This window comes from Bactrocera tryoni, chromosome 3, assembly GCF_016617805.1.
Source record: "Bactrocera tryoni isolate S06 chromosome 3, CSIRO_BtryS06_freeze2, whole genome shotgun sequence".
In the NCBI taxonomy this organism is placed as follows: domain Eukaryota; kingdom Metazoa; phylum Arthropoda; class Insecta; order Diptera; family Tephritidae; genus Bactrocera; species Bactrocera tryoni.
This window is the reverse complement of record NC_052501.1, coordinates 27,939,031-27,960,916: the sequence shown is the minus strand read 5'-3', so window position 1 is coordinate 27,960,916 and position 21,886 is coordinate 27,939,031. Positions and strand designations below refer to the sequence as shown.

The 21,886-nt window shown below is 32.3% G+C and overlaps 1 protein-coding gene across 3 annotated transcripts in view; it reads right to left on the bottom strand.

Moving 5' to 3' along the window:
- The window catches only part of LOC120773102 (terminal nucleotidyltransferase 5C), a 309,654-nt gene that overhangs the window by 110,604 nt on the left and 177,164 nt on the right, over positions 1 to 21,886 (bottom strand). The window contains exon 1 of one of the 3 annotated variants that reach the window (XM_040102074.1): positions 16,105 to 16,260. The exons of the other annotated variants lie outside the window; for them this stretch is intronic. Coding sequence (XP_039958008.1) covers positions 16,105 to 16,158 — 54 coding nt within the window. The 5' untranslated portion in view covers positions 16,159 to 16,260. Of the gene's footprint in view, positions 1 to 16,104; positions 16,261 to 21,886 lie in introns of those variants that run through there. 3 annotated transcript variants of the gene reach the window in all.

The window sequence follows — 21,886 nt, the reverse complement described above, 5'->3', positions numbered from 1 at the left end:
TATTGTGGCGACATCAGCGTTTTTGGTATTTTCTGGAGGCAATGAACGCGGCTAACTGCGCTGGATTCGTGGAGAAGCGCAATTACAATTATAGATACAAACATAAATTTACACTTATATACAAACTCCTACACACATACATACATACATATAGTTTAACTCAGTAAATACACAGCGTACAACATGTTGCTGCTACTGTGGCTGCTGCAGTAATTATTTCCAACACTTTCTTATTGTTGTTGTTACTCGGTTCGTTCGCTATCTAATGGCTTACTAAGAAATCCACGAAAACAATGCGCAAAAAGGCAGCAAAAAAGAAATGCCTGTTTTGCGCCGGGTGCCTCTTTCATAGTGTCACACTGACTTTCTGGCCGACTACCGACTGGTATGTATGTAAATGTGTGTGTTTGTCCGTTAATGCAAGTCTTTTTCACTTCTGGTTACACAATTCGCCACATTGGTATGCGCCTGCGCAGCCGTTGAATGGCAACCGACTGGCTTTGCTGTGGAGCGACGTTGTCGCTGTCGTCTTCGTTGGAGCCGGGGTGCACAAGCGCCGCACAGCAATGTTGTTGGCTGCCATAATAAATATAATTCCTGTCTACTGTGTCTTCTGCGCTGTCAAAAGCGATTTCGATGTGACCCCACTCACCATTCACCGGCGGCGAAAAGTCAATTGCAATCAGCGAATGTGTTGATAATGATATGCAAATCGGTTACCCAGCGCGGAGTTTGAAGTGGTACAACGAAACTTTTGATCTAGAGATTGCATTCTATAGGAATTTAAGATTTAGCCATGTCTTTTCTACTGTTTATACTCGAACTAGTCCCACAGTTTTTGAGATATCCAGCTGCAAATTTGCACACGTACTTTTTTCCCTAAAAAGGTTCACATTTGATGGATCCGCCGATATCGGACCACTATAGCATATAGCTGCCATACAAACTGGCCGTTCAAAATCAAGTCCTTGTATGGAAAGCTTCTCTATTTGATAAGGTATCGACACAAAATTTAGCAGATATTATTATCGGTAACATTGCTACAAACTTCAAAGAAATTGTTCAGATCGGACGACTATAGCATATAGTTGCCATACAAACTGACCGAACCAACTCAAGTCCTTGTATGAAAAGCTTCTCTATTTCATAAGGTATCGACACCAAATTTAGCAAAGATTATTATCGATGACATTGCTACAAAATCCGAAAAAATTGTTCAAATCGGATGACTATAGCATATAGCTGCCATATAAACTGATCGTTCAAAATCAAGTTCTTTTATTGAAACCTTTTTTGATTATTTATTATTACACATAAAAAGTGTGTTTAATGAAGGCAAGCATATAAGAGTTAAAATAATTTAATAAATGAGAAAATAATTTTTAAAAATTTAATTTTTGCTTAAGTTTTATCAACTTTTATTCAACGCTCGAACTCTCCAAGCAATTGCTTTTATCATACACACACGCACATACTTATATACAGGAATATTTGTATGTGTGTGTGCGCGGTGCAGTTATTGCAAGCCTGCGCATTTGAAACTCCGCGCAGCAGCTGCGGTCACACACAACTCAGGCTGGCGAGTTGACTTAAGCAAGTCGCAAACTGGCTGTTGTTGCTGCTTGGCAGTCGCCCCAGCCCGATTGGATTGTTTGTGCTGCCTGCAGCTCGCAAAAGTGAAAGGAGTTTGTGGAGCTTTGCCGCCGAGGCGAGTTTTTTATCTTCGCAATTTACTTTTTTTGTTTTCGCTCACTTTTAGTGTGCTCGCACGTTGCATTGCTGCGCCGTTCGCTGGTAGCACAGAATTTGCGCGGCCGCAACAACAAAAACGCCATGCTACAACAAACAAAATATTGCAAAATAATTGCAATTTAATGAAATGTTGCAGCCAGTGATCGAAATCGCGCGCGTGTAAATATATGTGTTTGTGTGTGTGCGAGAATAGTGTTTGTGTTAGTGAATGCTTGCTATGTGCCATTCAGGTTGCAATGTTCGTTATGCACAAGTGTGTGTGTGTGTGTGAGTTGTTAGAATGTGCAAATGCGCCATGTGAGCCAGCGAATCAGTTAATAGCTTGGCAATTTGTGCACGAGCAACAAAATTCTATTCGCGCTTGCATGCTTATTTAATATACACACATATGTACATATGCATACAGTGACGTATAAAAATACTCATGAAGACAGCAAATTTCATGGAATTGAAAATGTGGTGTGATATTGGTCATATATAAATATTTGGTACGTATTGCCAGAATAATGACGTATGGCAAACCTTTTTCATTAAAAATAACGGTACTTTGTCATTTGGTTAACAGTTGAGTGGAAATCAGCTGTTTATTACAAAAATTGTTCGACGGATATCGTCGGGTGGTCATCAAAACCACCGAGACTTCAATTACAGACTAATGACAACAGTTTTTCTATTAAAACTAACGGTAATTTTCCATTTATTTAACGGTTGAATAGAAATCAGCTGTTTATTACAAAAATTGTTCGACAGATTTCTTCAGGCGTTTGATAATCAACGGGATTACGATTCCGGGGCTAAAAACCCGAAATAGGTCTTAACCTCAAACTAGAAATCGATGTATGTATATAACAACCGCTAATAATCTAGAGATTACTTTTGGTTTCTCTAATAAACCACTTTTAAATGTTTAGGTTTCAAATGGACGAGGGGTCTGAAAGATCCCTAAACCAAAGATCTCTGACCGACAAGTACCAACTTAAGCTAATTTATAAAATTATTATAAGGGCGAAGAAGAATAGAATTCAATACACTGTCTTTAAATATTATGAATGCTCCAGACTTACGTGGAGCTTCCTAAAGACAAGATCAATAGCGGCAGGTGCACAGACACTTTGGCTGCGATTGGGTCATTCAGCAATAATTTGATCCAAGTTGAAACAAATATCCCTTCATTATAGCGTAAAATCTCTCTACGACTTGTTTCTTTAGTTAAGTATTTCCTTTGCCGTTGAGACAAATGATATTTGGAGAGGTTTTATTGAAGAACCAGATTTTCTTCAACTACCGTCAACAAAACATGATAGAACAGAATGCGTCGAAATTAGCTTTACTGGTCAGAATTATCGTAAGAACAGTACTCGCAAACCCTTACGAACTTCAAGTTAATCTGAGGCACGGATTTAGACAACATACTGTCGGAGTCCAAAACTTTCCCAGGAAAACTATTAAGATAGTTTTTGAAATTGTAACATTTAGTTCTAGCTAAATATGTTCCACAGTTGAAAACCATATTGGAACTCATAGTCTTACTTGCTCATAAAATCACTTTTTGTTTGACACAATCAAAGAGCTGCTATAGTGTTGAAGATTTCCCGCTGGTGAGGTGTTCCAACTCAAGTAATTTTCTCATAAAAATTTCACAGAAGAAATATTCAATGTGCAAGGCTTACTAAAGAAAAGGCGCACAACGACTTTTGAAGGTTCTGAAAGGCTTTGCCGTAATGCTTAGGAAACATAACGGTCTGAAAATAGACTCAAAATTTGGAATTAAACCTCAAAATTTTAAGTTTTATGTGTCAACTCAAAAGATATTTTTTTTATTAAAATTTTAAGCAACAATACGCTGAAATAAAATATATGAACTTTTGGAACGGTAAATTTTTCTTTAAGAAACGAAAAAATTATTTCAGAATTTCTTAGAAAATGCTAACAATAAAAACAGCAAGAACAATATTAGATCTTAAAAGCGCGCGGTCAAAAAACGTGTAATTGTTGGAAAATAAGAACTACCAAGAGAGGGATATTATGTATATTCTAAAAACTTATAGAGAGGTTAACGGACTGACAACAGTTTCAAAAGTTTTCAGATTTGTATACTAACTCACAGATCTTTTCATTATTCAAAATTTAAAGTAAAAATTCGCTGAATTAAAAAATATGAACTTTTGGAACGGGTAGTTTTTCCTTGAAAAAGCAAGAAATTATTTCCGAATTTCTTAGAAAATGATAACAACAAATACACCAATAATAATATTAGTCCAATAAAGTTCGTAGTTGTTCAGAAAGTAACAATTGAAATAAAAAATATGAACTTTTGGAACGGGTAGTTTTTCTTTGAGAACAAAAAAAAACCCCCAATTCCGAATTTCCAAGAACCACCAACTGAGTCATATTGTATTTTTATTCAACACATCTTTATATATTTTTTACGCTATTTTGTTACTATCATTCTAAATTGAGTCACTCATGAAAATAAATTCCGAATATTTTGTCCCGTCACTGTATACAGAAATACATATAACCTTTAGAAGCGAGTATAATGAATGAACGTCCTAGCCCATAATTATCATGGACCCGCCTTTGCAACTAACATTTACTACAATTTTATGACGGACACGTGGAAATTAGTTACAGTTACAATGAAAAATAAAAGAGCACAACTAAAAAGACTAGCACTGATACTTATTTATGTTGAATACAAGTATGTATAAATATGATATGAAAACTGTGATGTAAGCGAAGTATAAAAATTAATTAAAATCGAAAAAGAAAAAGAACTAACTCAGTCTCAGAGCTCAGCGACGAAGTTTGTGGTGTTGGAGGTTGGTTGTATGCAGATTGCCAATGAAGGGTTTGAAATCGAAAGCAAGCAGGTTGATATAAAAATCTGCATATGCAGATCGTTACGTTTGTTTGTGTAAATATTCTGCAATGTGGCAAGGTCATATGCAGGTAGACAAGTTTAGAATGTACTCAACAAGACAAATGTACAGTTAAGGCCACTAAATTATTTTAATATGTAAATATACCAGTCTGAACTGCACTTCCATTTGAATTTTCATGTTGCAATTAAAATAACGGTATTTAGTACTATGAATGGAAATATTTTAATAATATGCGCAGTAAATGCTTAGCTTAATGAGCTGCTACAGTGCGCTGTGAAACAAAATTTCTGCACATCTAGGCTTGGTTACTTATTTCAAACTGTATTTCACAAGCGGCTTAAGTATGAGAGATAATAAAACTTTTTGTGTCGTAAAGGGTTTAGGAACGAGATCGCCAGGGCATTGGATTGCAAGAAACAGCTTTAAGATGTGTAAGATGTGACGACAAAAGTTTGTTTCTGTAAAAGGTTGCCACCTTGAAAATATGTCTGAAAGAATTAATAATTATTAGCTGCCATTTACAAGCGGACATTTATAAAATCGCTTATGTTTTTGACAAAAAAAATGTGTGTTTTGATAATTTAAATGAGTGGCAACGACGTAAGTTTGTTTCTGAAAAAGCGTTGTCACCTTAAGAATATTTCAGAAAAAAATAATTAATAAAAAAATTTTCTTTATAAAAAAGTTATCGATAATTAAAATAAGTGGCAACAACAAAAGTTTTTTCTGAAAAAAAGATTGTCTTCTTTCAATATTTCTGGAAAAAAATTAATATTAGCTAACATTCACAAGTAAACAACGAATCTTCTAGAATTTTGACTGCAGTTTTTAATAAAAAAACTTGCTTTTTTTTACAAAAAATTACGGTTTTTTTACTAACTAACAGTTGAAAGTCTCTGCAACTGCACAGTTTTTAATTAAAAATATATTTCTGACAAAAACTTATTTTTTTATAGAACAACGAAATTTAACAACGTTAAATGCAACATTTAATTGAAACAGAATTGTTTTTATCGGTTTTAATTTTTGTAAATTTTTTTTATCAAAAAATGAACAATGAAGTTTGATAACAATAAATATTTTATGAAAACAGAGTTGCCACCTTGTTAATTTAAAAAAATAAAAAAACATAAAAAATATTAGGGATATTTTTCACATTTGGATTCGAAATTTTAAAGAAAAAAATATTAATAGCAAGTGAAAAAGATTTATTAATTTATAAGATATGTTAGCTATTAATCGATTTATCGAAATTTTCCTTAAATGCTATTTTTTGTGTTTCAAATATTTTGAAAGTATTTTTCATTGATTTATTTAGCGAAATTCGGTCTAAATTGTATCTCAGCTATTAATCGATTTATCGAAACTTTCGATAAATACTATTTTTTATGTTTCAAATATTTTGAAAATATTTTTTGTTGATTTTTTTAGCGGAATTCGGTCTAAATTATATCTTAGCTTTTAATCGATTTATCGAAATTGTCGATAAATTATAGTTTTTGTGTCTCAAACATTTTGAAAGTGTTTTTTGTTGATTTCTTTAGTAGAATTCATACATTACACATTTCAAAATTTTTTTAAATAAAATTTGAAATTTCAATTAGAGTTTTGAGGGTATTGGTTTTTGGCACAATTAATATAAACGTTTAAGTAAAATAGATTTTAATTTAATTTATTTAAATTTTTATTTAATTTATTTAAATTTTTACTTAATTAATTTTATATTGATATGAATTATTTCAAAATTTGCCATGTACTAAGCACTTTCAGTTTAGTTTATTAAAATTAATATATTTTCCCAATTTCAAAAAATACATATTTCTTCCTTTTGTATAACATATTGAAGTTACGTATACGCCACGGCCATAAACTGAACAGGAAATTTATAAAATAGCAAAGGTGCAAGTGTTTGTATATGCAGAACAGGTTATATTAAATTTGCCATTATGTTTGTAACACCTAAAAGGTAACATCGAAGATCCTTTCAAGCAGTATGTCTGTCTGCCTGTTCATCTGTTTATACAGGAACTAGTGACTTAGTTCTGGAGATATCGGTCTGATATTTTTCACACGTACTTTTCTCAACAAGAATGTACTTATTTGTCGGAACCGCTTATATTGGACCACAATATCATATAGCTGCCATACAAACTGAACAATCGGACAATGTAGTGCTTGTATGGAAAACTTTCTCATTCGACGAGATATCTTCATGAAATTTTGCGTGGAGTATTATCTATTCCAATGTTGCAATTTCCGAACATATCGTTTAGATCGAATTACTTTAGCATATAGCTGCCATACAAGCTGACCGTTCAAAATCGATATAATAATTTATATACCCTTTTATGCTATAAAAAATTTACTCGTGAAGGGTATTATAACTGCGGTGGAATCGAAGAATTTATTTAAGTTGAAGCAATTGTAATCTAAATTGAAATATGTAAGTTCCTTATCTTAACCATTGAAAAATTACGTATACGCCACTCAGCACAAATTCTTGATTAATAAAAAAATATTTAAACAAATTAGATAAACATAGAACATAAAACGGAATTCGAATTAGCAACAATTGATTGCTTTTTAAGTGCAAGCTGTAATTTTTACGGCAGCTGTATTCAAAACTATAGCTAAATATGCTGTTGTGTGAATGGCCTAGTGGCTTTATTTTTTAAGAAAAAATATATTAAAAATGTGAAGGCTCTCAATTTGTGTTGCCAGTAGTTTCATTTCACACAATATTTTATTTAAAAATTTTAATTTTAATTCTGTTCAGTTCATTAATTTGTTCATATCAAAGGTACGTATACGCCATGGTGCCCAACCTGGTTTAAATTGAATGTCTCATAACTTAGTTATTCAAATCAAATGCTGCGATCAGCCCAATGTATGTATAGTATATCACATCATCAGTCACACAAATATACAATCACCTTCTCATCTCCCATCTGTCTCGTGGTGATGACAACTAGTCACAAACATACATACATATTAACTTCTAAAACTATAAGTTCAATGATCTGTGTGACATTTTAAATGCTCAATTTCTGACTAAAATTACCCATAAGTGACATCATATTCAACTTGTGCTATAATACATCATTCACCGAAAGGTAAACTGTTAAATATCGAAACAAAAAATAAGCATCCGCCTTTTACTAGCGCATTTCAAAATGTTTCGTTTTCATTAAAGGCGAAAAAGTTAGCAAAAAGTTTATGATTTAATGAGGGATTAAAGTATTTAATTTAGCAAATAGTCAACCTGTTTGTTGGCGAATTGTTTCGAGATTCGTATTTGTATTGAACTAATACGAGTCTCCAACAGTTTTGAGTCAAACTGAATGCATATGAAAACTTTTTAATAGTTCTTCCACTCAGGCTCTCGGAACTTAAAGGTGACGGAAGAGCCTTAAAATATACTTATAAGAACACAATATAAAAATATATTTGTATATAATAAATGGATGCCTTAGGATTTTCCATAACAGAACACAAGAGATACCATATCGGGATTTTGGGATCCCGTAGCAGTCCCGGAAATTTGTGTTCCATAAGTCGTTCAATATTGGATAATAACAGAAACCATTTTGGGATTTCGGGATTTTTATGTAATTATATCGGTATTCCGGAAAACTACGTGCATTCTATAAGGAATTTAATATCGGCTCTCAACTGAAATCATTTCAGAACTTTTATGCAATTACATCGTGATCCCGAAATTCTAAGGGAAATGTTACATGAAGATGTCATACGACACTCAATATCGGGTCAGAAAAGATATAATTTCGGGATTTCAGGATTTTTATGCAGTTATTACGGGATCTTGAAATTATCCTGAAAATATTATATAGTAAGCATTTCATAAGGCAATCAATATCGGATCACAACAGAGTTATTTTTGGGATTTCGGGACTATTATGAAATTTTGTCGGGATCCCGAAATTATCCGAGAAATGTTACAAGTATGCAATAAGGCATTAAATATCTGGTCAAAACAGATATTATTTCAAATTTTCGGGATTTTTAGGCAGTTATAACGAGATCTCGAAATTAACCTGAAAATTGCATATTGTAAGCATACCTGCCTTATCGCCTTAATTCATCGGGTTACATCAGAGTTTCGGGATTTCGGGATCATTATACAATTGTGTCCGGACCCGAAATTATGCGTGAAATATTACATTAAGTAATAAATTATTTCGGGATTTTTATGCAATTATAATGGGATCCCGAAATTATCGGGAAAATTTTATATTGGACGCGCATTTGAATATGTTAATAAATGACAGGACCAGTAATCGTACTAGCTAAACCACCCTTATAACAAATTACACCATCGTCTTCATGCTTCTTCTTAAATATGCTTAATTAGCCCGGCATCACTTTGGTCAATTAACATTTTTTTGACATCGCTAAAAATATTTGCAAATTGACGGCAACAATTACAATAACAACAACAGCAGTTAATGCGAATTTGTACGTGTTGAAATCAGCACGCTAAAATATTTCTTCCTGCAAGCTCCGATGTACGTATGTATGTATACCCGCATAACTGACAAAATTAAGCGCGTCACCGATAACAACAACAAGAGAAAAAAACTAAATATAATAACAATAAAAAAACAGTTGCGAAAAATCCAAACGAAAACAATTACTCCGTCATCGCATTGTAAAACTGAGGAAGCCAGCCAAATAACGAAGTCTTAAATGCTTATAAAGACAAGGCGCCGAGCCGGGGCGTGCGTGTGTATGTGTGCGTGTTGGCTGGGTGAATGGCAACTATTTTGCATATGAAATTGATTATGTGATTATGGCTTAAACGGGCAAATTGTCTAATGGACAAGAAGTTAAGGAAAAAATCTACAACAGCAACAAAAAAAAAACTACTACAACAAAAAGAACAACCACTATTATAAAAAATCAGAATAACATTTTATGGCTGCCGTTTGTTTATTGCTAAAAATTAGCAACTTTTTGTAAAAAAAAACACCGCTGCTAAAAATTTAACAACAACAAAGCCAATAGAGGAGGTGAGACACTGTAAGAATTAAAAAAAAATTTTTAAAAAAATTAAAAAAAAAAAAATTAAAAAACGAATAAATGACAAAAAAAGTATTAATATCTCAGCAGTGAGTTAGCAAAACGCACTATTGTGTAATTATATTTATATTCCAATGCGCAAATATATTTAAATACACTCAAATGTTGGCCTACAGTTGCGAGTTATATAAAAGCATATACTTTAAACGAAAACAAAACTCAAATTTAAGAAAATTTTTAATGAAAAAAATATTAATAGCAAGTGAAAAAGATTTATTAATTTATAAGATATGTTAGCTATTAATCGATTTATCGAAATTTTCCTTAAATGCTATTTTTGTGTTTCAAATACTTCGAAAGTATTTTTTGTTGATTTCTTTAGCGGAATGCAGTCCAAATTATATGTCAGCTGTTAATCGATTTATCGAAATTGTCGATAAATTATATTTTTTGTGTCTCAAATATTTTGAAAGTATTTTTTGGTGATTTTTTTAGCGGTATTCAGTCCAAATTATATCTTAGCTATTAATCGATTTATCGAAATTTTTGATAAATGCTATATTTTATGTTTCAAATATTTTGAAAATATTTTTTATTGATTTCCTTAGCAAAATTTAGACAGAATTTTTTGTTTAAATTATTTTTCAAAACAATATTCCTGAAGTCTAAGTCATAAAGTCACTCTTAAATAATCGATTATTAATTTATATTTTCGGTTAAATGCATTTGTTACTTTAACACACATTTATACAGATATTCTATTCTATATATTTACCTAACTAAAAATAGTTTCATTCAAATTGTTATCGATTTGCTTATTGTTTATATATTTTACAGTTAAAAATCTTAAACAGACTTTCTGTTGATTTAAGTAGCAAACTTCAGTCATAAGATTTGGATAAAACTATTCAGATTTCAAAAATAATCGATTAAAAATATGTTTGTAACGATTACTCGATATTTTCGATTAATGCTGAAAAGCTTAAACAGACTTTCCTGTAGATTTAAATAACAAAATTTTTTAGTTTTTAATTAATTTTTCGATAAAATCATTGAAATTTCAAAAATAATCGATTACTGATTTGCTTTTAACGATTAATCGATCGAAACTTTCGATTAATGCTGAAAATGTTAAACAAACTTTTACTTTGGTTTAAATAACAAAATTGAGTCATAGTTTTCCGATAAAATTTTGTCTAAATAATTTCAGTTTGCTAAAATAATCGATATTTATTTATATTGCCTTAGCCACTCCTAGATATAACACTTTTAATCACATATTTCAAAGGAAACAATTATTATTAAGCATTTTATTGAAGCTAATACTTTCAATGTGCTATTTTCAAGCGAAAATGCTGATATTCAAAAGTTATCGATTTTCTCGAAGTTAATGAGAAGTAAAATCTCTTTTTCTGATTAATTTATATAGAAAAAATTCCTATATATTTGCCTATATATTTCAAAACTCCACAAAAAAATTAACGATTTCCTTAATTTTCGGGAATAGAGTTGCCACCTATCGAAAAAGGAACACAGCAAAACACCACAAAAAGCAGCTCAAACGTTGGTTGGTAAAAAAAAAAATTGAATACACCTCATACGAGTTTGTTGCTATTTTCCTACACGCAACTGTACATTTACCAACGCCATGCATTCGTGCTTTGGCCGGCAAGCAAGTGAGCAGATGAGACATTAGACGCTATCATTGCACTAAGTAGATTTATGTATGTATGTAAATTTCGCTGCAAAAAAGTGTCTAGTTAATTTTCGTATTTTGCATATTATTGTTATTTTTGTTGTTGTGTGTTGCAGACAATTTGCAATTGTCATCGAAAAAACGCCGACACGCAACAATTGTCTAACATTTTGGTGTCTTCCTTCAACGTTGCTTGTGATGCACATACATATGTAATTACAGTTAGCCCACCCAGCTCCCCGCCACAGGCGACACATTGCACAAGCGGGACAGACATGCATACACATTTACATAACTACACATGTTTGATTTGGTTGTTGGCTTGTCCGCACATTTGTTCAGACATCTGATAAATGACCAAAAGTAAACCAGAAATTGGCTGAAATTTTTTTAATAACTTTCTTTATAAAACAAAAAAAATGTATATAAATAAATTTTATTATTTTGCTTGTTTTAATTTTTTTTTAATTGTTTTTGTTTTAATTTTGGTTAACATTTTTTTATAAAATATTTTTTTATACCTTATTTTTTTATAAAACAATTTCTTTTAAATATTTTTTTTAATAATTTTATTTTTATGACTATTGTTTTGTTTTTAAATAAAATAATTTCTTTTAATTTCTTTTATAAAATATTTTTTTTATATTTTTCAAATAATTTTATTTTATAATTTTTGGGTTTTTATCAAATAATCTTTTAGAAAAAAATATTTTTATATAAGAGTTTTTTATAATATTTTTTTTCAATAATTTTATTTTTATAATTTTTTTTTTTTTTTTTTTAAAATATTTTTTTTTATAAAATAATTTCTTTATAAAATATTTTTTTATAAAATAATTTCTTTATAAAATAATTTTTTATAAAATAATTTTTTTTTATAAAATATTTTTTCGTACAAAATAAACTTAAAAAAAATTATTTTAAAAAACTAAAGTGTCTATGTGTTTGTGCCGAAACACAAAGTGGTGAGCACATGTAATGCAATCGTTGCTGTTGCGGCTGCAAACAACACACATTAACCAGCTGTTGACAGTTTAGCTAATGTATTATATGTTGTTTTTGGCGTTGTTGTTGTTGCGCTAAATGTTTACTCTTTCAACCTCATAGCCGTAAAGCGTCGCATTCATCGACAATGACAACGACAAACGCAACAATTGCTACGCAATGACAACATGTACACCAAAGCGGCAACAACAACAACAACGTTGTCTACATAATAACAACAATTGCCTGAGGGGCCAATACTGTGTCAACACACAAAAAAACAACATCAACAAAAATCTTCGCAGCAACATTAGCGAACACAAAATAGCAACAACTGCTAACAATTACTAACAACAACAAGCAAAAAGGTGTTGACTACTGATTTTGACTCCCCAGCGTTGTGTAGCGCCGCAGAAAACCACATTGCTGCGACATGTTGCTAACAACAAGTACCCAGAGATTATAAAAGGCCGAGTACAGATTGACCAGCTGGTTAACAAGCTTGAACAAGCAGCAGAAAAGCAATAAAAATAAATTAACTGTAAAATATTTATAAAATATTAATGAACATTTCCGAAAATGTTTAAAATATGCCATTTAGCGTTGTGAGTGCTCAAGTAAGGTCGCTTAAGAAGAAACTCGTTAGCCAGGTTTAGGCTCCGTTCTCACTTTGCCAATTTTATGAAGAAAAAATTTTTACAAAATTTCTAAATTTTCGCAAGTTTCATGAAATCAACCTTAAAATCAACACCATCCACCACCCATCTTGAGGCCCCATCTTGAGGACCAGCAACAATTACTGGACAATATTCGACCGAATAGACCACGTCCAGCATGCAGTGAAGAAAATATAGCAACCGTAGTTGAGAGTGTACACGAAGACCATGGGGAGTCGATTCGGCGCCGTTCGCACCAACTCAGACTGATGTATGGAACGACTTGGCACATTTGACTTCGAGATCTTAAATTGAAAGTGTACAAACTACAGCTTGTGCAAGAACTGAAGCCGGTCGATCTACTGAAGCGAACTCGCTTCGCTCAATGGACTCTTGAAAAACTCCAAGAAGATCCGACGTTTTCGAGCCAAATTTTGTTCAGCGATGAGGTTCATTTCTTGCTCAATGGATATGTAACAAGCAAACTTGACGCATTTGGGATGAAAAGCAACCTGAAGAAATTCAAGAGCCATTTCATCCAGAAAAAGTAACGGTTTGGTGTGGTTTGAGGACCGGTGCAAGCATCAGTCCATATTTCTTCAAAAATGATGCCGGTGAGAACGTAATCGTCAATGTCAACCGTTATTGCGCCATGATAACCGACTATTTGATGCCTTGAATTGAAATGAAAAATTGAAACTCGCGATCTTGGCGACATTTGGTTTCAACAAGACGGCGCCATCGAGTCATCGAAAATTGGACTCAAGCGATGGACCATCTGAGACTTAGCCGCGGCCAAAATTTAAAGCGATAATCTTCAAGAAAATATAAGTCAAAATATGTTATTTTGAGTAATAATAAAGATTTTCAACTAAAGTTGCAGTTTCTGTGTTTATTCTTTAAAAAAGTAGGGAATGTCGAAATGGATTTGGTACAGAAAAGGTTTGTGGAGTTCTATTGAATAGCTACGGGAGGATCAGCAACCATATTCACGGATAGCCGGCAGCATTGCAGACCTCTACGCCCCTTATTAATTCCATGAAAGGTAACAATTGCAGAGAGACTCTTAAGCTCCCTGATAGGTCAACTCCGCTTGGCTTTTTGTTCTCGACAACAGGAATTTTTGTCGGTAATGAAAAAGCAGACGAGTTGGTCAAACTTTAGATGAATCCGAAGTGGACTTAATACCACGTTAGCTAGGAATGATCAAAAGATTCTAAGCATTTTGAACAAAAAGCATAGAGAAATCAATAACAAGCTGTAAAATAACGAAGCAGATATGGTCTAAGTACGACAGGAACCTTGGTTCTAGGACTTATGAAATACATAGGTCCAGAAATAGTATATACAGACTTACAGCTTCTATATTATGGCACTGTCCATTTAAAGAGCAAACTAAAAGAGATTACGGAAGCTGTCTGCCACTTTTTCTTTGAATGTCTTACTTTATCACGAACCCGACACAAAATGTGTGGAACCCATCAGATACCAACCTTTAAATGGCTGTCAACAAAAAGCATAAAGGTCCACAAAAAGCAAAGTCAGTTTCATTGAGAGCACTGGCTTGAGTTCTACGATGAAATGGCAGATTTTAACGCTCAGCCCATGTGGGAGGCACTTACCAACCTCATCAAAGATATTTAAGTGAAATTTTCGTTCCAAATTTGTTTGTCCATTTGTAGCATGTCGCTCTCTATATTTACGTAAATACTGCTCCCAAATTTTTTTTTTCTTTTCTTTAATATTTGTTGTTGTAATTGTTGTTACTGCTACTCTAAACAAACTAAAAGTTAGTCACGAGAAATATCAAAATCTCCAAACCTAAAATTATCGATAATTGCTTATTATGTAACAAACACTCAGCAAATCGACTTCCTCAATGGGATGAATTTTAAAATTTCAGAAAAAAAATTGTAATTTGTGTTTTGAACAAAGTTATAATTTTGTATTTTTTATTATTTATTAATTTTTTATTTTTAATTTTTTTTTTTCTTAATTATTTAATTTCTTAATTGTTTCAAATTTGTTATAATTTTTTTAATATTATTTTTTAATTTTTTTTTAATTAATTTTTTTTTTGTAATTTTTATTTTGAAATTTTTAATGTTTTTATTTTTTCCGATCTCTTTTATTTTTTTTTTTAATTTTTTTTTTTTAATATTTAATGTTGCTCTTTTTCATTATAATAAATATTTTTTGTATAATATTTTGTTGTAACAACTCTAAGCGCACTGAACTCGCAGGCATTTTCTAAACATAATTTTCATAAGTAGTTGTTGCTGCTGTTGTTGCATGCCAAAGCAAGATTTTGTGATTTACCGTTTAGTCGGTGGCTTGTCTATCAAATGCAGGTGTGTGAGTGCAAAAGCCTACTTTGTTTAGTGAAAGTAAGCACTTTGTGCGAATCAACAATAAGTTGTTGTTGTTGCTGTTGCTAAAGCGGCGGCTGTGGTAGCTGATTACGCGGAATCCTCTTCAACAGCAAGCAACAGCATAAGGCAACCTGTTGCTGGCAGCCACTGAGAGATAGACACTCGAACAAGCAGACAGACAGTAAGGCAAATAGACGAACAGTTAGTCAGACGGACTGTCAGCTAATAGCAACTGCATGGTGAATCCAGCTTAAAATTGCAATTGGAAAATAATGATAAATGAGAAAATGAGCTGGTGGAGAAATAACAAAAACAAAGCAACAACAACTACTACGGCAGCTTTGCAAACTAGAAGCCAATACAATAACAAAAACAAATGTGTGCCAGGCAAAAGTGTGCTGTTGCTCCCATTGATGCGCTTCACAGGCGCAGAAGCGGACGCCGCAGCGGCAGAGGCGGCGGCCGAGGCAGCACCGTCGTTTATACGCGTTTGTCTTCGGACATACACGCACACTTGCATATTTTCATAACAGATAATTTTTCAGATATTTTTCAGTTATTTATTCATGTGTTTATATGTAAATATATACCATATTATATTATATATATACATACATTGGTATATATGAATATTAAATTTCCCGCCTCAACAGTTAGACCGCCCCATTTGGCACTCAGACCGAAATATTCGCTTCAAAATACAATAAATAAATATTTACCTTCAAATATGCAAACGTGACGTTGTCCGTGAGTGGCTGTATAAGTATGTACATATGTATGTGTGTATTGGTGTAAATTCATCTACAATGTTTCCTTATTGCTCTCAGACACAAAAATCAGTTCATTTGTATTTGTAACATATCTTTATAGCCCATTTACCTGCAAAGAGGGAAGAGAAAAAATAAAAAATGAAATAAATTTATTGCATTTGTAATTTGCGAGGAAAGTGTAGGAAATAAATAAACGAAAGTGCGGAAAATAAGAGAAAATGTGAGATTTTGTGTTTTCCTCATTTTAGCGTTGGCAACAAGCGGACTTCATTGCAGCAGTGACCGTCAATACATTAAAATAGCAGACAAAAAATTTGTGTAGGCAAAAAAATAATCCCAAAAAAATAAGCAAAAATGTTGGTTCGTTGGCAACGCAGCTATATACCCTTCTCAACTGCATTTTTTAAAAGCATAAAAGAGTATAAAAAGATCTTTATCTTGATTTTGATCGATCAGTTGGTGTATCAGCTATATGCTATAATAGTCCGATCTCGAAAATTTCATCAGACATTACAGCGCTGCTGAGAGGAATAATCCAAGTCCAGTTTCATGAAGATATCTCATCAAATAAGAAAGTTTTCCATACAAAGACTAGAGTTTACTCGGTCAATTTGTATGGCAGTTGTCTATATGCTATAGTTGTCCGATATGGGCAGTTCCAACAGATAATCAGCTACTTGGGGAAAGAAGGAAATGTGTAAAATATCAGATCGATATCTCACAAATTGGGGGACTAATTCACGGTTATACAAACGGATATGGCTGAGTCGTCTCAGCTGCCCTTCAGATCATATATATATTATATACTTTGACGTTTCATTCTGAGTTTTACAAACATCGTAGTAAACTTAAAAAACCCCTTTCAGGGTATAAACGAAATTCAAGATAATTAATTGCTTGTCGCTTAGCAGAGTTTCGCACCATATTTGTGGTGCATGTCTTGAACTTAACCTACAAATATAGAATTCCAATTGTAAAAACGACCGATAAATATTGAACAGGCAACTTAAGTTTTGAAGACACATTTCATCGAAAGAGCAGATTCGGAGATAAGGATTATTTTATATACTAATAATTAATGAGACCAAATTGACCGTTCGAACGTCCTTAAAACTGTTTTTATGAACTGTTTTATGATCTGATCATTAGTTTCAGTGATTGTATAAAATACGTAGGAACATAGAGGTCATAATTAATTATTAGTGAAATAGGTTGTGTTATACGTATATGATCCCTTGACAGATGTCACGAGAATCCCATTTGGACTATTGAAACACCGATCATTTATGATTTAGTGTTTGTTACATAATAAGCAGTTCTAGAACGAATCAATTGACCATCATGCTCTGACAAACCGCCTAATCCTAATCACATCAAACTTCGATTCTAGCCAATTCCCCTGATTTAAAAAAGGCATTATAGCACTGCGAGTTTCAGCTCTGAAGGAAAGATTTTGCATTGGATTGATAGCCAGATACTAGAGTTGCTGTAGAGGATAGTAAACTAAAATTTTCAGAAGCTTCGTTGAAAGAAAACGATAGAGTTTATATTATAGCTTCATAAAAATGTGGTACTTTGCAACTTAAAGACAACATGATTGTTCACTGAAACGACTATAATATCCCCATCGGAAATCAGCTTTAACACGCAACTTAACTTAGAGCCTTCTAGAATGTGAAAGTAATTGCGGAAATAAGCCGAGTTTTTGCTATAAAACAAGCATCCAGCAGGGCTCTCTGCCTAATGATGCTTTTAGGTGCTGCCAAGGAATATTATGACAACTCCCCAGGTCTTATATTATGGTGAAAACTAAATGCTGTACTCAATACAAAGGGTCCGAAGAGCTAGGCTAGTATTGAGATCGCTTAAGGGAAAAATTTTATTATAAACACAATTTTTGAACTTAAAACTCATATGGCATATCAAATGTAAACAACAAGTCAGTGTATGTGTGTGAGTATACATATATGTCAACGTTACGCTAAATAATTGTACATTTTTCATGCACTTTTCACTTCCGATAAGCCAATCAGTGCATTACATGTAAGGGTAATTAGGCAACGAAGGCGAAGACGAACACGACGACGAAACGGTGGACGCAATACTTATAGCAGACAAAAACGAAGAAAGAGAAAAGTACAGCAAAAATTACAACAAAAACTAAAGAAATTATAACAAAAATAAAAATGTACAATAACAAAAACGTACAATAAAAACAAAAATAAAATCTAAGTACAACAACAAAAACCAAATAAACTACAAGAAAATTTACAACAAAAGCAAAAATACAAAAAATAAAAATTACAACAAAAGCAAAAATACAAAAAACAAAAATTGCAACAAAACCAAAAAAAAAAATAAAAAAGCAACAAAACTTTAAACAATTTACAACAAAAACTAAAAAATAGCAAAAATATATAAAAGTACAACAAAAACTAAAAAAATACAAGAAAAATAAAAAAATTCAATAACAAAAAATTACAACAAAAACAAAAATACAACAAAAATAAAAAATAAGTACAACAAAAAATTACAACAACAAAAATTCACACTCAAAACTTAAAAACCATAAATTTAAAACAAAAATACAACAACAAACACAAAAAATAACAACAACAAAAATAAACAATACAATAAAAATGCAACAAAAACTAAAACAAATTACAACAGAAACAAAAAAATTGCAAACACATATGTATAATACTACAACAAAAATAAAAAAATAAGTACAACAACAAAAATTTCCAAACAACACTTAAAAAATAGAAATTTACAACAAAAAGTAATACAACTACAAAAATTAAAAAAATACAATAATAAAAATAACAGTTAAAACAAAAAATATGACAAAAACTAAAAAAAAATTGCAACGAAACTTGAAAAAATAACAACAAATTGACAAGTGATGGCAAAAAAATAAATGGCGAGAAATGACAGCGAAAAAAATGCAACTACAAAAACAAAAACTAACAACAATAACACCAGCTACTGTGCTATGCGCAAATAAAACAAAAAGCTGATTGACATTTGTCGGCAAATGATACAAAAAATCAACATATAACGCATAACAACAACAAAAACGTAAAGACAACAACAAGCAGACACTAAAAAAAGTGATAAATAAACGCATAAACACAACTGAAAGTGCATGCGACACTCATAGACTTGTATGCAAGGTGCCGCTGTTGTTGCCGATATTGTTGCGATCGTTTGTTTTTGTTGTTGTTGTTGGTACAAATATTATTAATTTACGTAATTAGATTTAAATAAGCCGCAGCATATGCATAAGCGATGAAGGTGCATTTTAGGCCAATATTTTTTTTGCTTTTTGCACACACACTTACACATGTCCACATTACAAATATACACACATACATACATGAATACACATGTAAATATATATTTGGCGTTTTTATACTCTCGCAACAATGTTGCTAACGAGAGTATTATAGTTTTGTTCACATAACGGTTGTTTGTAAGTCCTAAAACTAAAAGAGTCAGATATAGGGTTATATATACCAAAGTGATCAGGGCGACGAGTAGAGTCGAAATCCGGATGTCTGTCTGTCCGTCCGTCTGTCGGTCCGTCTGTCCGTCCGTCCGTGCAAGCTGTAACTTGAGTAAAAATTGAGATATCATGATGAAACTTGGTACACGTATTCTTGGCTCCATAAGAAGGTTAAGTTCGAAGATGGGCAAAATCGGCCCACTGCCACGCCCACAAAATGGCGGAAACCGAAACCTATAAAGTGTCATAACTAAGCCATAAATAAAGATATTAAAGTGAAATTTGGCACAAAGGATCGCATTAGGGAGGGGCATATTTGGACGCAATTGTTTTTGGAAAAGTGGGCGTGGCCCCGCCCTACTAAGTTTTTTGTACATATCTCGGAAAACTACTATAGCTATGTCAACCAAAGTCTACAGAGTCGTTTCCTTCAGGCATTTCCATGTACAGTTCAAAAATGGAAGAAATCGGATAATAACCACGCCCACCTCCCATACAAAGGTTATGTTCAAAATCACTAAAAGTGCGTTAACCGACTAACAAAAAACGTCAGAAACACTAAATTTTACGGAAGAAATGGCAGAAGGAAGCTGCACCCAGGCTTTTTTTAAAAATTGAAAATGGGCGTGGCGCCGCCCACTTATGGACCAAGAACCATATCTCCGGAGCTACTCGACCGATTTCAATGAAATTCGGTATATAATATTTTCTTAACACCCTGATGACATGTACGAAATATGGGCGAAATCGGTTCGCAACCACGCCTTCTTCCAATATAAAGCTATTTTGAATTCCATCTGATGCCTTCTCTGTATAATACGAGTATAAACATTAGGAACCAATGATGATAGCGGAATAAAACTTTACAAAAATACGGTATTTGAAAAATATGTAAATGACGTATTATGAAATCTCGATTATCACTTTACCATGCGAGAGTATAAAATGTTCGGTGACACCCGAACTTAGCCCTTCCTTACTTGTTTAATTAATATTTTTTAATTTACATGCACTAGCATTACTTACATTTTTGGCCGACGGACAATTTTTTCATTATTCAACAAAATAAATTAAATAATATCGAAATTTTTGACAGAAAAAAAAAAATTGTTTTGCACTTTTTTGTAAAAATTTTTTGGGGCTTAACTTTATGGGTGACTTTTTCAATTTGTGTTATTGTTGTATTTTGAACGCTGTCAGCTTAATATATTCGGGTTATGCTTTATAGGTTTTCGCTTTACAAGCAGCTGTACGAGTACATACATATATACATATGTATGTACATGTATGTATAATATATATTGTATATACTATATGTGTTTTATATTTTTATGTGCATATCAATATTATTGACATACTTAAAATTTCAGCACGTGTCATCAATTAAGTTTTTGCTTTTTTAGGTCATTCAACCAGGTTTTTTGATTTATTTATAAGCAAAATTGCGTGCAATGTGTTTTAGAAGAGAGACTACAAATTATTGTTACAAAAAATATATAACAAAATAAAATTTTACACAAATAAAACATATGAAAAATATTTTTGCTTCGGCTGCACCAAAACTGTTATACACTTCACAAAAAAATTAAAGGTTTCAAAGAAGAAAGAGGTTTCAGTTTGTATGGCAGCTATATGCTATAGTAGCTTGATCTGAATATTTTTGTCTGAATATTGTAGCGCTGTTATGGATAATAATGTGTGTCAAATTTCGTGATGATATCTCAACAAATGAAAAAGTTTTCCATACAAGGATTGGATTTTGATCGTTCAATTTGTATAGCAGCTATATGCTATAGTCGTCCGATATGCACGATTTCTTTGGAGACTATAGAAGTGCTTCCGATAATAATCCTTGCTGAATTTCATGAAGATATCTCGTCAAATGAGAAAGTTTTCAATACAAGGATTGGATTTTGATCGTTCAATTTGTATTGCAGCTATATGCTATAGTCGTCCGATATGCTCGATTTCTTTGGATATTATAGAGATGTCTTCAAAAATAATGTGTGCCAAATTTTATTCAGATATCTTGTCAAATAAGAAAGTTTTCTATACAAGGATTTGATTTTGCTCGGTTGGTTTGTATGGCAGCTATATGCTACAGTGATCGGATATGCACAATTTCTTTGAAGACTATAGAAATGCTTCTGATATTAATCCATGCCAAATTTCATGAAGATATCTCGTCAAATAAGAAAGTTTTCCATACAGGAACTTGATTTT